The sequence below is a fragment of the Pristiophorus japonicus genome, chromosome 10 (genome assembly GCF_044704955.1).
Source record: "Pristiophorus japonicus isolate sPriJap1 chromosome 10, sPriJap1.hap1, whole genome shotgun sequence".
Lineage (NCBI taxonomy): Eukaryota > Metazoa > Chordata > Chondrichthyes > Pristiophoridae > Pristiophorus > Pristiophorus japonicus.
The window spans coordinates 224745434-224762823 of NC_091986.1; the positions used below are offsets into that span (position 1 = coordinate 224745434).

General features: G+C 50.8%; 1 protein-coding gene across 1 annotated transcript in view; it reads right to left on the reverse strand.

Annotated features, from left to right (window-relative positions):
* The window catches only part of LOC139274681 (dynein heavy chain domain-containing protein 1), a 454628-nt gene that overhangs the window by 169244 nt on the left and 267994 nt on the right, over window positions 1–17390 (reverse strand). The window contains exon 17 of the mRNA XM_070891360.1: window positions 13286–13377. Within this exon, the coding sequence (XP_070747461.1) occupies window positions 13286–13377 (92 nt within the window). The remainder of the gene's footprint in view (window positions 1–13285; window positions 13378–17390) is intronic.

Genomic DNA, 17390 nt, shown 5'->3' on the forward strand with positions numbered 1-17390 from the left:
CGACTATTCCAATGCTCTCCTAATCAGCCTCCCACCTTGCACACTCCGTAAACCAAATCCAAACCACTGCTCTCCGCTCCCCATATCCTCACTTAATGACATCATATAAATGCAAGTTGTTGGTGCCTGTCTCGTTTGCTCATTTTCCTATCCTAGTGCTCCTACAAAGTGTCCCCCCAGTGGCTACAGCTTGGGAGGTGGCAGTCTGCTGAGCTTCCAGTGAGGATGCTTCAGATGGCATTGGAGGATGACCTCGAGCAGCTCTGAGTTTAGATGGCCCTGATGCAGACGAGCATCTCTGTGTGGGCCGGTGCAGTCTGGCTCAGCTGGTTGCCGTGAAGGAGCTCCGAGTCGAGCACTTGCATTGGGAGTCTCGTGTCTGGCTTGCGAACAATGTGACCTGCCCAGCAGAGCTAATCGAGTGCGGTCAGTGCTTCTACGCTGGAGATGTTGGCCTGGACGAGGACGCTGATGTTGGTGCGTCTGTCCTCCCAGGGGATTTGCAGGATCTTGCGGAGGCATCATTGGTGGTATATCTGCAGGAAAAATGCAGGGAGCTGCGCCAGCCCTTATACATGGCCTCTTTCGATCTTACAAAGGCCTTTGACACGGTCAACCACGAGGCTCTATGGAGCGTCCTCCTCCGTTTCGGATGCCCCCAAAAGTTTGTCAACATCCTTCGCCTGCTCCACGACAACATGCAGGCCCCCTACCTACTCTCCCCTCCTCTCCCCCCCACTCTCCTCCTACTCTCTCCTGCGCCACTCCCCTCCCCTCTCTCATAAAAATGTAAGAGCACAAGAACATAAGAAATAGGAGCAGGAGTCGGCCATTTGGCCCCTCGAACCTGCTCCACCATTCAATAAGATCATGGCTGATCCTGATCATGGACTCAGCTCCACTTCCCTGCACGCTCTCCATAACCCTTTATCCCCTTATCGCTCAAAAATCTGTCTATCTCCATCTTAAATATATTCAATGATCCAGCCCCCACAGCTCTCTGGGGCAGAGAATTCCACAGATTTACAATCCTCTGAGAGAAGAAATTCCTCCTCATCTCAGTTTTAACTGGGCGGCCCCTTATTCTGAGACTATGTCCCCTAGTTTTAGTTTCCTCTATGAGTACAAATATCCTCTCTTCATCCACCTTATCGAGCCCCTGCATTATCTTATAAGTTTCAATAAGATCATCTCTCATTCTTCTGAACTCCAATGTGTAGAGGCCCAAACTACTCAACCTATACTCAGAAGTCACCCCCCTCATCTCCGGAATCAACCGAGTGAACCTTGTCTGAACAGCCTCCAATGCAAGTATATCTTTTCTTAAATACGGAGACCAAAACTGTTATATATGTGGACTTGTATTTACTCTGTACAGCCACCAGAGGGCTCATCCTCTGGAGTCCCTTGGGAGCACAGGTATTTAAGGAGGCTTCACAGGTCGGAGAGGCACTCTGGAGACCTGCAATAAAAGACTAAGTTCACATGTTATTTTGAGCTCACAGTGTTCAGTCTGACTCTTTCTCCATACACAACAAAAACTGCACGCAGTACTCCAGGTGTGGCCTCACCAATACCCTGTACAGTTGTAGCAGGACTTCTCTGCTTTTATACTCTCTCCTCCTTGCAATAAAGGCCAACATTCCATTTGCCTTCCTGATTACTTGCTGTACCTGCATACTAACTTTTTGTGTTTCAGACACAAAGACCCCCAGGTCCCTCTGTACTGCAGCACTTTGCAATTTTTCTCCATTTAAATTATAATTTGCTTTTCTATTATTTCTGCCAAAGTGGATAGCCTCACATTTTCCCACATTATACTCCAGCTGCCCAATATTTGCCCACTCACTTAGCCTGTCTATATCCCTTTGCAGATTTTTTGTGTCCTCCTCACAATTTACTTTCCCGCCCATCTTTGTATCATCAGCAAACTTGGCCACATTACACTCAGTCTCTTCATCCAAGTCATTAATATAGATTGTAAATAGTTGAGGTCCCAGCACCGATCCCTGTGGCACCCCACTAGTTACTGTTTGCCAACCAGAGAATGACCCATTTATCCCGACTCTCTGTTCTCTGTTAGTTCGCCAATCCTCTATCCATGCCAATATATTACCCCCAACCCCATGAACTTTTATCTTGTGCAGTAACCTTTTATGTGGCACCTTATCAAATGCCTTCTGGAAATCCAAATACACCACATCCACTGGTTCCCCTTTATCCACCCTGTTCATTACATCCTCAAAGAACTCCAGCAAATTTAGCAAACATGATTTCCCTTTCATAAAACCATGCTGACTCTGCTTGATTGAATTATGCTTTTCCAAATGTCCTGCTACTGCTTCCTTAATAATGGACTCCAGCATTTTCCCAACCACGGATGTTAGGCTAACTGGTCTATAGTTTCCTGCTTTTTGTCTGCCTCCTTTTTTAAATAGGGGCATTACATTTGCAGCTTTCCAATCTGCTGGGACCTCCCCAGAAACCAGGGAATTTTGGCAGATTACATCCACTATCTCTGCCACTTCTTTTAAGACCCTAGGATGTGAGGCATCAGGTCCAGGGGACTTGTCCACCATTATTTTACCAAGTACTACTTCATTAGTGATAGTGATTGTATTAAGTTCCTCCCTCCCGATAGCCCCTTGATTATCCACCATTGGGATGTTTTTAGTGTCTTCTAACGTGAAGACTGATACAAAATATTTGTTCGATGTCTCTGCCATTTCCCTGTTCCCCGTTATTAATTCCCCAGTCTCATCCTCCAGGGACCAACATTTACTTGAGCCACTCTTTTCCTTTCTATGTACCTGTAGAAACTCTTACTATCTGTTTTTATATTTCTTGCTAGTTTACTTTCATAATCTATCGTCCCTCTCTTAAATCATTTTTAGTCAGTCTCTGCTGGTTTTTAAAAGTTTCCCAATCCTCTGGCCTCTCACTAGTCTTGGCCATATTGTATGTCCTTGTTTTCAATTTGATACCCTCCCTTATTTCCTTAGTTAGTCACGGATGGTTATCCCTTCTCTTACAGTCTTTCCTTCTCCTTGGGATATATTTCTGTTGCGAGTTATGAAATGTCTCTTTAAATGCCTGCCACTGCTCATCAACCGACCCATACTTTAGTCTATTTTCCCAGCCCACTTTAGCCAACTCTGCCCTCATACCTTTGTAATCTCTTTTATTTAAGATCAGGAACTTGGTTTGAGAACAAACTTTCTCATCCTCCAACTGAATTTGAAATTCAACCATATTATGGTCACTCATTCCTAAAGGATCCTTTACTATGAGATCGTTTATTAATCCTCCCTCATTACACAGTACCAGATCTAAGATAGCCTGCTCCCTGGTTGGTTCCGCAACGTACTGTTCAAGGAAACTATCCCGGGTACACTCTATGAACTCCTCAAGGCTACCCTGGTCAATTTGCTTTGTCCAATCAATATGAAGGTTAAAATTATTGTCGTCCTAACACAGATGAGGCTGCACACAGGGAGGTTAAAGTAACAGTGACCTCAATCTTTAATAAGACACTCCAGAGTGAGGAACAGGCCTTAGGGGCCGGCTTATATACAGTGCTCCCAAGGGATGCTGTGATCCCTTGGGACTTCAGGAGATGCGCTCCCTGGTGGCGGAACATGGGAGTGCATGCTTTACAGATATACAACATCACATCGCCCCCACAAAGTCAAAGTGAAAACTATTTACAAGGTGAGGCGGTCGGGAGCCTTTCTTTCCCTGGTGGACCGCCTCGGTACAAATGTCTGTTCTGGTGTGTTGGCTGTGCCCTCACTGGGCTGGCGTGTTGTGGGCCCTGCAGGGCTGCTGGGTGAGCCTGGCCTTGCTGGGCTGTGGGGCGTGATGGGTTCGATTTCCTGGTCCGGCGTGGTGTCATTGATCCTTTGGGTGTGTGTCGTGGGCTCAAAAAAGGTGGTGTCTGCTGTGGGTTGTTCAGGGCAGTCTGTGAACCGCAGCCTCGTTTGGTCCAGGTGCTTTCTGCAAATTTGTCCATTGTCTAGTTTGACTACAAACACCCTACTCCCTTCTTTAGCTATCACCGTGCCCGCGATCCACTTGGGACCATGTCCATAGTTTAGCACATATACAGGGTCATTCAGATCAATTTCCCGTGACACAGTGGCGCGACCATCGTTTACATTTTGTTGCTGCCGCCTGCTCTCTACCTGATCATGCAGGTTAGGGTGAACCAGCGAGAGTCTGGTTTTAAGTGTCCTTTTCATGAGTAGCTCAGCCGGGGGCACCCCTGTGAGTGAGTGGGGTCTCATGCGGGACATGCGGGTTTGGAGTGAGCCTTCTGTGACTTGTTTAAGGCTCTGTTTGATGGTTTGAACTGCCCGCTCTGCCTGCCCATTGGAGGCTGGTTTAAACGGGGCCGAGGTGACATGTTTGATCCCATTGCGGGTCATGAATTCTTTAAATTCGGCACTGGTGAAACATGGCCCGTTGTCACTGACCAGTATGTCAGGCAGGCCGTGGGTGGCAAACATGGCCCTCAGGCTTTCAATGGTGGCGGTGGCGGTGCTTCCCGACATTATTTCACGTTCAATCCATTTTGAAAAAGCATCCACCACCACCAGGAACATTTTACTGAGAAACGGGCCCGTATAGTCGACATGGATCCTCGACCATGGTCTGGAGGGCCAGGACCACAAACTTAGTGGTGCCTCTCTGGGCACGTTGCTCAACTGAGCACATATGCTGCATTGCCGTACACAGGACTCCGGGCCACCACACGTGGGATCTGGCTATCGCTTTCATCATTACTATACCCGGGTGTGTGCTGTGGAGATAGAAACATAGAAAATAGGTGCAGGAGTAGGCCATTCGGCCCTTCGAGCCAGCACCGCCATTCAATGAGTTCATGGCTGAACATGCAACTTCAGTACCCCATTCCTGCTTTCTCGCCATACCCCTTCATCCCCCTAGTAGTAAGGACTACATCTAACTCCTTTTTGAATATCCGAGGTGAACGTCTCCCTGCCCTTTTTTGGTAGCACTATGCGGTTACCCATAACAGGCAGTCTGCCTGAATGGACAGCTCGTCCTTTCGCTGTTGGAACAGCTTGATTGGCTCTTGCATTTCAACGGGGATGCTGGCCCAGCTCCCATGCGGTACACAGTTTTTTTTTCCAGGGACAGCAGAGGATCTTGGCTGGTCCAAGTCCTAATCTGGTGGCCGTGACAGGTGATTTATCATTTTCAAACGCTTCCATGACCATCAACAAGTCTGTGGGCTGCGCCACCATCAACAAGTTTGCAGGCTGTGCCATTTCCACCCCCATGGTGGGCAATGGCAACCGACTGAGAGCATCCGCACAGTTCTCGGTACCTGGCCTTTGGCGGATGTATAGTTATACGCTGATAGCGCGAGTGCCCACCTTTGTATGTGGGCTGAGGCATTAGTATTTATCCCCTTGTTTTCACTGAACAGGGATATGAGGGGCTTGTGATCAGTTTCCAGCTCAAATTTGAGGCCAAACAGGTACTGATGCATTTTCTTTACCTCGAACACACACGCTAATGCCTCTTTCTCAATCATGCTGTAGGCCCTCTCGGCCTTAGACAAGCTCCTGGAAGCACAGGCGACAGGTTGCAACTTCCCCGCAATGTTAGCTTGTTGTAATACACACCTGACTCCGTACGATGACGCATCACATGCTAGCACAAGTCTTTTACATGGGTCAAGGATGTCTCGGAGCGGGTGCAGGACATTCTGAAATGGGAGGGAGAACAGCCAGTTGTCGTGGTGCACATTGGTACCAACGACATAGGCAAAAAAAGGGATGAGGTCCTACGAAACGAATTTAAGGAGCTAGGAGCTAAATTAAAAAGTAGGACCTCAAAAGTAGTAATCTCGGGATTGCTACCAGTGCCACGTGATAGTCAGAGTAGGAATCGCAGGATAGCGCAGATGAATACGTGGCTTGAGCAGTGGTGCAGCAGGGAGGGATTCAAATTCCTGGGGCATTGGGACCGGTTCTGGGGGAGGTGGGACCAGTACAAACCGGACGGTCTGCACCTGGGCAGAACTGGAACCAATGTCCTAGGGGGAGTGTTTGCTAGTGCTGTTGGGGAGGATTTAAACTAATATGGCAGGGGGATGGGAACCAATGCAGGGAGACAGAGGGAAACAAAAAGGAGCCAAAAGCAAAAGACAGAAAGGAGATGAGGAAAAGTGTAGGGCAGAGAAACCCAAGGCAAAGAACAAAAAGGGCCACTGTACAGCAAAATTCTAAAAGGACAAAGGGTGTTAATAAAACAAGCCTGAAGGCTTTGTGTCTTAATGCAAGGAGTATCCGCAATAAGGTGGATGAATTAATTGTGCAAATAGATGTTAACAAATATGATGTGATTGGGATTACGGAGACGTGGCTCCAGGATGATCAGGGCTGGGAACTCAACATTCAGGGGTATTCAACATTCAGGAAGGATAGAATAAAAGGAAAAGGAGGTGGGGTAGCATTGCTGGTTAAAGAGGAGATTAATGCAATAGTTAGGAAAGACATTAGCTTGGATGATGTGGAATCTATATGGGTAGAGCTGCAGAACACCAAAGGGCAAAAAACGTTAGTAGGAGTTGTGTACAGACCTCCAAACAGTAGTAGGGATGTTGGGGAGGGCATCAAACAGGAAATTAGGGGTGCATGCAATAAAGGTGTAGCAGTTATAATGGGTGACTTTAATATGCACATAGATTGGGCTAGCCAAACTGGAAGCAATACGGTGGAGGAGGATTTCCTGGAGTGCATAAGGGATGGTTTTCTAGACCAATATGTTGAGGAACCAACTAGGGGGGAGGCCATCTTAGACTGGGTGTTGTGTAATGAGAGAGGATTAATTAGCAATCTCATTGTGCGAGGCCCCTTGGGGAAGAGTGACCATAATATGGTGGAATTCTGCATTAGGATGGAGAATGAAACAGTAATTTCAGAGACCATGGTCCAGAACTTAAAGAAGGGTAACTTTGAAGGTATGAGGCGTGAATTGGCTAGGATAGATTGGCGAATGATACTTAGGGGGTTGACTGTGGATGGGCAATGGCAGACATTTAGAGACCGCATGGATGAAGTACAACAATTGTACATTCCTGTCTGGCGTAAAAATAAAAAGGGGAAGGTGGCTCAACCGTGGCTATCTAGGGAAATCAGGGATAGTATTAAAGCCAAGGAAGTGGCATACAAATTGGCCAGAAATAGCAGCGAACCTGGGGACTGGGAGAAATTTAGAACTCAGCAGAGGAGGACAAAGGGTTTGATTAGGACAGGGAAAATGGAGTACGAGAAGAAGCTTGCAGGGAACATTAAGGCGGATTGCAAAAGTTTCTATAGGTATGTAAAGAGAAAAAGGTTGGTGAAGACAAACGTAGGTCCCCTGCAGTCAGAATCAGGGGAAGTCATAACGGGGAACAAAGAAATGGCGGATCAATTGAACAAGTACTTTGGTTCGGTATTCACTAAGGAGGATACAAACAACCTTCCGGATATAAAAGGGGTCAGAGGGTCTAGTAAGGAAGAGGAACTGAGGGAAATCTTTATTAGTCGGGAAATTGTGTTGGGGAAATTGATGGGATTGAAGGCCGATAAATCCCCAGGGCCTGATGGCCTGCATCCTAGAGTACTTAAGGAGGTGGCCTTGGAAATAGCGGATGCATTGACAGTCATTTTCCAACATTCCATTGACTCTGGATCAGTTCCTATGGAGTGGAGGGTAGCCAATGTAACCCCACTTTTTAAAAAAGGAGGGAGAGAGAAAACAGGGAATTATAGACCGGTCAGCCTGACCTCAGTAGTGGGTAAAATGATGGAATCAATTATTAAGGATGTCATAGCAGTGCATCTGGAAAATGGTGACATGATAGGTCGAAGTCAGCATGGATTTGTGAAAGGGAAATCATGCTTGACAAATCTTCTGGAATTTTTTGAGGATGTTTCCAGTAAAGTGGACAAAGGAGAACCAGTTGATGTGGTATATTTGGACTTTCAGAAGGCTTTCGACAAGGTCCCACACAAGAGATTAATGTGCAAAGTTAAAGCACATGGGATTGGGGGTAGTGTGCTGACGTGGATTGAGAACTGGTTGTCAGACAGGAAGCAAAGAGTAGGAGTAAACGGGTACTTTTCAGAATGGCAGGCAGTGACTAGTGGAGTGCCGCAAGGTTCTGTGCTGGGGCCCCAGCTGTTTACATTGTACATTAATGATTTAGACGAGGGGATTAAATGCAGTATCTCCAAATTTGCGGATGATACTAAGTTGGGTGGCAGTGTGAGCTGCGAGGAGGATGCTATTAGGCTGCAGAGTGACTTGGATAGGTTAGGTGAGTGGGCAAATGCATGGCAGATGAAGTATAATGTGGATAAATGTGAGGTTATCCACTTTGGTGGTAAAAACAGAGAGACAGACTATTATCTGAATGGTGACAGATTAGGAAAAGGGAAGGTGCAACGAGACCTGGGTGTCATGGTACATCAGTCATTGAAGGTTGGCATGCAGGTACAGCAGGCGGTTAAGAAAGCAAATGGCATGTTGGCCTTCATAGCGAGGGGATTTGAATACAGGGGCAGGGAGGTGTTGCTACAGTTGTACAGGGCCTTGGTGAGGCCACACCTGGAGTATTGTGTACAGTTTTGGTCTCCTAACTTGAGGAAGGACATTCTTGCTATTGAGGGAGTGCAGCGAAGGTTCACCAGACTGATTCCCGGGATGGCGGGACTGACCTATCAAGAAAGATTGGATCAATTGGGCTTGTATTCACTGGAGTTCAGAAGAATGAGAGGGGACCTCATAGAAACGTTTAAAATTCTGACGGGTTTAGACAGGTTAGATGCAGAAAGAATGTTCCCAATGTTGGGGAGGTCCAGAACCAGGGGTCACAGTCTGAGGATAAGGGGTAAGCCATTTAGGACCGAGATGAGGAGAAACTTCTTCACCCAGAGAGTGGTGAACCTGTGGAATTCTCTACCACAGAAAGTAGTTGAGGCCAATTCACTAAATATATTCAAAAGGGAGTTAGATGAAGTCCTTACTACTCGGGGGATCAAGGGTTATGGCGAGAAAGCAGGAAGGGGGTACTGAAGTTTCATGTTCAGCCATGAACTCATTGAATGGCGGTGCAGGCTAGAAGGGCTGAATGGCCTGCTCCTGCACCTATTTTCTATGTTTCTATGTTTCTATGTTATACAATACAAGCAGCTTGTTGGAGCATAAAATGTTTCTGGCTTTCTCAAAAGCAATTACTTGGTTTTTTCCCCATACCCAGTTCTCACCTTTGCGCAATAACACATGTCGGGGCTCTAAGAGGGTGTTTAACTCCGGTAGGAAGTTACCAAAATAGTTGAGGAGTCCCAGGAACGACCGCAGCTCCGTGACGTTCTGTGGCCTGGGCACGTTCCTGATAGCCTCTGTCTTGGCGTCTGTGGGCTGAATGCCGTCCGCCGTGATCTTTCTCCCCAAAAACTCCACTTCTGTTGCCATGAAGACGCATTTCGACCTCTTCAGCCACAGTCCTACGCGATCCAGTCCCTGGAGGACTTCCTCCAGGTTTTGTAGGTGCTCGACAGTGTCCTGACCCGTGACTAATATGTCGTCCTGAAAGACCACCGTGTGTGATACCAACTTGAGTAGGCTCTCCATGTTTCTCTGGAAGATCGCTGCAGCCGACCGAATTCCAAATGGGCATCTGTTGTAGATGAACAGTCCCTTGTGCGTGTCGATGCAGGTGAGGCCCTTCGAAGACTCCTCCAGCTCCTGCGTCATGTTGGCCGAAGTCAGGTCGAGCTTGGTGAACATCTTGCCTTCTGCCAGCGTCGCAAATAGGTCGTCTGCCTTAGGTAGCGAGTATTGGTCCTGTAGCGAGAAACGATTAATAGTTACTTTATAATTGCCGCAAATCCTGACCGTGCCATCACTTTTGAGCACTGGAACAATCGGGCTGGCCCACTTGCTGAATTCCACTGGGGAGATGATGCCCTCGCATTGCAGCCTGTCCAGCTCGATTTCCACTCTCTCCCTCATCATGTGAGGTACCGCTCGCGCCTTGTGGTGAATGGGTCGTGCCTCTGGGACCAAGTGGATCTGCACCTTCGCCCCGGAAAAGTTTCCAATGCATGGCTCAAAAAGGGAAGGAAATTTGTTAAGAACCTGGGTACATGAGGCCTCATCGACATGTGATTGCGCTCGGATGTCATCCCAGTTCCAGCAGATTTTGCCCAGCCAGCTCCTTCCAAGCAGTGTGGGGCCATCGCCCGGGACAATCCAGAGTGGCAGTTCATGCACCGTGCCCTCGTAGGTGACCTTGACCATGGCACTGCCCAGGACAGTAATAAGCTCTTTGGTGTACGTTCTCAGTTTCGTGTGGATGGGGCTCAGGGCTGGTCTGAATGCCTTGTTGCACCACAGTCTCTCAAACATTTTGTTACTCATGATGGATTGGCTAGCGCCAGTGTCCAGTTCCATGGCTACGTGTAAGCCATTCAAGTTTACGTTTAGCATTATAGGTGGACATTTCATCGAAAATGTGTGCATTTCAGCATCTGCCTCCTCTCTCTGAGGCTTGAAATTGCTTTGATCCACCATGGACTGATCTTCCTCTGCCACTTGGTGGTTAGCAGGCTTTGCAGAGCTTGCAGCTCGTTTGCAAGCTCGTTGGAGGTGCCCTATTGTTCCACAGCTCTTGCAAGCATACCTTTGAAGCAGCATGAATCGGCTGAATGGAAGCCTCCACAATGCCAACAAGGTGTGAATTGCCTTGCATTCATCCTTTGTTGGGGACTCTGAGTCATCTGGGTCACCTGAGGCCTGCTGGCAGTTGCAGACTCGTGGGTTCTGCCCTGTACATTTCTGCTCGCTAACCCAGTTCTAGTTAATTTATGAACATTGCAAGCACTTGTGTGCTGAGAGATTTGTTTGGTGTTATCACTGGTGGACATAAACACCTGTGCTATCGCAATGGCCTTACTGAGGGTCGGTGTCTCTACAGTCAAATGTTTTCGTCGGATGGTCTCGTGGCCAATGCCCAGTACAAAAAAGTCTCTGAGCATCTGCTCCAGGTAGCCATCAAACTCACATTGTCCTGCAAGTCGCCTTAGCTCGGTGACGTAGCTCACCACTTCCTGACCTTCAGATCGCTGGCACGTGTAGAACCGATACCTTGCCATCAGGTTAAGATGCTCATGAACCAGTGTACACAGCTCCTCATACGACTTATCTGTGGGTTTCACTGGAGCCAGAAGATTCTTCATGAGGCTGTAGGTCGGTGCCCCACAGACTGTGAGGAGGACCGCTCTCCTTTTTGCAGAGCTTCCTTCTCCGTCCAGCTTGTTGGCTACAAAGTACTGGTCTAGCCGTTCAACACAGGCTTCCCAGTCCTCACTCTCCGAGAACTTCTCCAGGATGCCCACAGTTTGCTGCATCTTTGCGTTGGATTCGTATACTCGTCGCCAGTTATTGTGTTCCTAACACAGATGAGACTGCACACAGGGAGGTTAAAGTAACAGTGACCTCAGTCTTTAATAAGACACTCCAGAGTGAGTAACAGGCCTTAGGGGCCGGCTTATATACAGTGCTCCCAAAGGATGCTGGGATCCCTCGGGACTTCAGGGGATGAGCTCCCTGGTGGCGGAACATGGGAGTGCATGCTTTACAGATACACAACAAAAATCGCACGATTTTTGCCGTTCCTTTATTACAAGCCTCCATTATTTCTTGATTTATACTCCGTCCAACAGTGTAGCTACTGTTAGGGGGCCGAAAGACTATGCCCACCAGCGACTTTTTCCCCTTATCATTCCTGATCTCCACCCAAACTGATTCAACATCTTGATCCTCTGAGCCAATATCGTTTCTCACGAACGCACTGATGCCATGCTATATTTAACAGTGCTACCCCACCTCCTTTTCCTTTCTGTCTCTCCTTCCGAATTGTCAAATACCCCTGAATATTCAGTTCCCAGCCTTGGTCACCTTGCAACCACATCTCTGTAATGGCGATCAGATCGTACCCATTTGTATCTATTTGCACTGACAACTCATCTATTTTGTTACGAATGCTACGTGTTTAGACAAAGAGCCTTTAAATTTGTTTTTTCACCCTTTTACCTGCTAGTTTCCTCTGTCCTTCAAATTCACTTCCTACTTTTGTGCTTTCTAATTCCAGCTTTTCTCCCCTCCCTACTGAATAAACATTCAGGCTCCCATCCCCCAGCCAAGCTAATTTAAACCCTCCCCATCGAGGTCCCCTCCCCTCTCCTCCGCTTCCCCACTCCCCTCCCCTCTCCTCCGCTTCCCCACTCCCCTCCCCTCGTCCTCTCCTGCACTCCCTACTCCCCTCGTCCTCTCCTGCACTCCCCACTCTCTCCTCCCCTCCCCTCGTCCTCTCCTACACTCCCCACTCTCTCCTCCCCTCCCCTCCCCTCGTCCTCTCCTGCACTCCCCACTCTCTCCTCCCCTCCCCTCGTCCTCTCCTGCACTCCCCACTCTCCCCTCGTCCTCTCCTGCACTCCCCACTTTCTCCTCCCCTCCCCTCGTCCTCTCCTGCACTCCCCACTCTCTCCTCCCCTCATCCTCTCCTGCACTCCCCACTCTCCCCTCGTCCTCTCCTGCACTCCCCACTTTCTCCTCCCCTCCCCTCGTCCTCTCCTGCACTCCCCACTCTCTCCTCCCCTCCCCTCGTCCTCTCCTGCACTCCCCACTCTCTCCTCCCCTCCCCTCGTCCTCTCCTGCACTCCCCACTCTCTCCTCCCCTCCCCTCGTCCTCTCCTGCACTCCCGACTCCCCTCGTCCTCTCCTGCACTCCCCACTCTCTCCTCCCCTCCCCTCGTCCTCTCCTGCACTCCCCACTCTCTCCTCCCCTCCCCTCATCCTCTCCTGCACTCCCCACTCTCCCCTCGTCCTCTCCTGCACTCCCCACTCTCTCCTCCCCTCCCCTCGTCCTCTCCTGCACTCCCCACTCTCCCCTCCCCTCCCCACTTCCCTCCCCTCGTCCTCTCCTGCACTCCCCTTTCCCCTCCATTCCCCACTCTGCTCTCCTCCCCTTCCTCCCCATTCTGCTCCCCTCCCCTCATCCTCTCCTCCACTCCCTACTCCCCTCCCCTCCACTCCTCTTTCCCCTCCAGTACCCTCGTCCTCTCCTGCACTCCCCTCTTTCCCCTCCCCTCCCCACCCCTCGTCCTCTCCTGCACTCGCCTCCCCTCCACTCCCCACTCCGTTCCCCTCTGGCAGATTTACTGTGAGGGCAATGCTCCAGCTGGGAAGTGATGACCCCGTTTACCTGTTTGATGAAGTGACTGGAGGCAGGAAGGTCGTAAGCCAGAAGGTCGTCCACTGTCATCTCCCACTCGGGGTTCCAGGCCTCGCCCATCTCTGCAACCACAACACAGCGTAAACCGTTTCTCACTCACCCTCAGGGGCTCTCCCTCCCTCCCACACCGCTGCCTTGCTCTGTTACTTGTTCATTCTCCATGGCCCTGAGGAACCGAGTAAACCCCGGGCTGGAGGTCTGGGCAGAGAGTGATGGGCTATTCCACCAGGCGGTGCATTCACTGAGCAATCAGGACAAAGCAACAATATCTCATGTCAGACATTCTGCACCAAAGGGGCACATGACACCTAGTCACATAGCGACACCCAGAGAGAGAGTGACACCTAGACACAGAGTGACACCCAGAGAGAGAGAGTGACACCTAGACACAGAGTGACACCCAGAGAGAGAGTGACACCTAGACACAGAGTGACACCCAGAGAGAGAGAGTGACACCTAGTCACAGAGCGACACCCAGAGAGAGTGACACCTAGACACAGAGTGACACCCAGAGAGAGAGAGTAACACCCAGAGTGAGAGTGAAACCCAGAGAGAGAGTGACACCCAGAGAGAGAGAGTGACACCCAGAGAGAGAGAGTGACACCCAGAGAGAGAGTGACACCCAGAGAGAGAGTGACACCCAGAGAGAGAGTGACACCCAGAGAGAGAGAGTGACACCCAGAGAGAGAGTGACACCCAGAGAGAGAGAGTGACACCCAGAGAGAGTGACACCCAGAGAGAGAGAGTGACACCCAGAGAGAGAGAGTGACACCCAGAGAGAGAGAGTGACACCCAGAGAGAGAGTGACACCCAGAGAGAGAGAGTGACACCCAGAGAGAGAGAGTGACACCCAGAGAGAGAGTGACACCCAGAGAGAGAGAGTGACACCCAGAGAGAGAGTGACACCCAGAGAGAGAGAGTGACACCCAGAGAGAAAGTGACACCCAGAGAGAGAGTGACACCCAGAGAGAGAGAGTGACACCCAGAGAGAGAGAGTGACACCCAGAGAGAGAGTGACACCCAGAGAGAGAGAGTGACACCCAGAGAGAGAGTGACACCCAGAGAGAGAGTGACACCCAGAGAGAGAGTGACACCCAGAGAGAGAGAGAGTGACACCCAGAGAGAGAGAGTGACACCCAGAGAGAGAGTGACACCCAGAGAGAGAGAGAGTGACACCCAGAGAGAGAGAGTGACACCCAGAGAGAGAGTGACACCCAGAGAGAGAGTGACACCCAGAGAGAGAGAGTGACACCCAGAGATAGAGAGTGACACCCAGAGAGAGAGAGAGTGACACCCAGAGAGAGTGACACCCAGAGAGAGAGTGACACCCAGAGAGAGAGTGACACCCAGAGAGAGAGAGTGACACCCAGAGAGAGAGTGACACCCAGAGAGAGAGAGTGACACCCAGAGAGAGAGAGCGACACCCAGAGAGAGAGAGTGACACCCAGAGAGTGAGTGACACCTGGTGGTGAATGGATTGGGTGTGATGGAAGAAACAGGATGGGATTGGATGCTATTCTGATCAGCAGGATCCCAATTTGTATTCACAGTTGTTGCTGCATCAGCTGATCGCAGTCACTGCAGCCGAGGGTCATTGAGAAGTAAAACCAGCTGGGATACTGCTCCTGATCACTGCCCAGTGACCCCCGGGTTAGAGAGGGGAAATCAGCCAGGGTTCCTGCTCCTGATCACTGCCCAGTGACCCTGGGTTAGTGAGAGGGGAAATCAGCCAGGGTTCCTGCTCCTGATCCCTGCCCAGTGACCCCTGGGTTAGAGAGAGGGGAAATCAGCCAGGGTTCCTGCTCCTGATCCCTGCCCAGTGACCCCTGGGTTAGTGAGAGGGGAAATCAGCCAGGGTTCCTGCTCCTGATCACTGCCCTGTGACCCCGGGGTTAGAGAGAGGGGAAATCAGCCAGGGTTCCTGCTCCTGATCACTGCCCTGTGACCCCTGGGTTAGAGAGAGAGGAAATCAGCCAGGGTTCCTGCTCCTGATCACTGCCCAGTGACCCCTGGGTTAGAGAGAGAGGAAATCAGCCAGGGTTCCTGCCCCTGATCACTGCCCAGTGACCCCTGGGTTAGAGAGAGAGGGGAAATCAGCCAGGGTTCCTGCTCCTGATCACTGCCCAGTGACCCCTGGGTTAGAGAGAGAGGGGAAATCAGCCCGGGTTCCTGCTCCTGATCACTGCCCAGTGACCCCTGGGTTAGAGATGGAGGGAAATCAGCCAGGGTTCCTGCTCCTGATCACTGCCCAGTGACCCCAGGGTTAGAGAGAGAGGAAATCAGCCAGGGTTCCTGCCCCTGATCACTTCTCAGTGACCCCAGGATTAGAGAGAGAGGAAATCAGCCAGGGTTCCTGCTCCTGATCACTGCCCAGTGACCCCTGGGTTAGTGAGAGGGGAAATCAGCCAGGGTTCCTGCTCCTGATCACTGCCCAGTGACCCCTGAGTTAGAGAGAGGGGAAATCAGCCAGGGTTCCTGCTCCTGATCACTGCCCAGTGACCCCTGGGTTAGAGAGAGGGGAAATCAGCCAGGGTTCCTGCTCCTGATCACTGCCCAGTGACCCCAGGTTTAGAGAGAGAGGGGAAATCAGCCAGGGTTCCTGCTCCTGATCACTGCCCAGTGACCCCTGGGTTAGAGAGAGGGGAAATCAGCCAGGGTTCCTGCTCCTGATCATTGCCCAGTGACCCCGGGGTTAGAGAGGGGAAATCAGCCAGCGTTCCTGCTCCTGATCACTGCCCAGTGACCCCTGGGTTAGAGAGGGCGAAATCAGCCAGGGTTCCTGCTCCTGATCACTGTCCAGTGACCCCTGGGTTAGAGAGAGAGGAAATCAGCCAGGGTTCCTGCTCCTGATCACTGCCCAGTGATCCCGGGGTTAGAGAGAGAGAGGGAAATCAGCCAGGGTTCCTGCTCCTGATCACTGCCCAGTGACCCTGGGGTTAGAGAGAGGGGGAAATCAGCCAGGGTTCCTGCTCCTGATCACTGCCCAGTAACCCCTGGGTTAGAGAGAGAAGGGAAATCAGCCAGGGTTCTTGCTCCTGATCACTGCCCAGTGACCCCTGGGTTAGAGAGAGAGGAAATCAGCCAAGGTTCCTGCCCCTGATCATTGCCCAGTGACCCCTGGGTTAGAGAGGGGGAAATCAGCCTGGGTTCCTGGTCCTGATCACTGCCCTGTGACCCCGGGGTTAGAGAGAGGGGAAATCAGCCAGGGTTCCTGCTCCTGATCACTGCCCAGTGACCCCTGGGTTAGAGAGAGGGGAAATCAGCCAGGGTTCCTGCTCCTGATCACTGCCCTGTGACCCCGGGGTTAGAGAGAGGGGAAATCAGCCAGAATTCCTGCTCCTGATCACTGCCCAATGACCCTTGGGTTAGAGAGAGGGGAAATCAACCAGGGTTCCTGCTCCTGATCCCTGCCCAGTGACCCTGGGTTAGAGAGAAGGGAATTCAGCCAGGGTTCCTGCTCCTGATCACTGCCCAGTGACCCCGGGGTTAGAGAGAGGGGAAATCAGTCAGGGATCCTGCTCCTGATCACTGCCCAGTGACCCTTGGGTTAGAGAGAGGGGAAATCAGCCAGGGTTCCTGCTCCTGATCACTGCCCAGTGACCCCTGGGTTATAGAGAGGGGAAATCAGCCAGGGTTCCTGCTCCTGATCACTGCCCAGTGAACCCTGGGTTAGAGAGAGGGGGAAATCAGCCAGGGTTCCTGCTCCTGATGACTGCCCAGTGTCCCCTGGGTTAGAGAGAGGGGAAATCAGCCAGGGTTCCTGCTCCTGATTACTGCCCATGGACCCCTGGGTTAGAGAGAGGGGAAATCAGCCAGGGTTCCTGCTCCTGATCACTGCCCAGTGACCCCTGGGTTAGAGAGAGAGGAGAAATCAGCCAGGGTTCCTGCTCCTGATCACTGCCCAGTGACCCCTGGGTTATAGAGAGACGGGAAATCAGCCAGGGTTCCTGCTCCTGATCACTGCCCAGTGACCCCTGGGTTAGAGAGAGGGGAAATCAGCCAGGGTTCCTGCTCCTGATCACTGCCCAGTGAGCCCTGGGGTTGGGACTACACACGATGCCCCCAAGGACCAGAG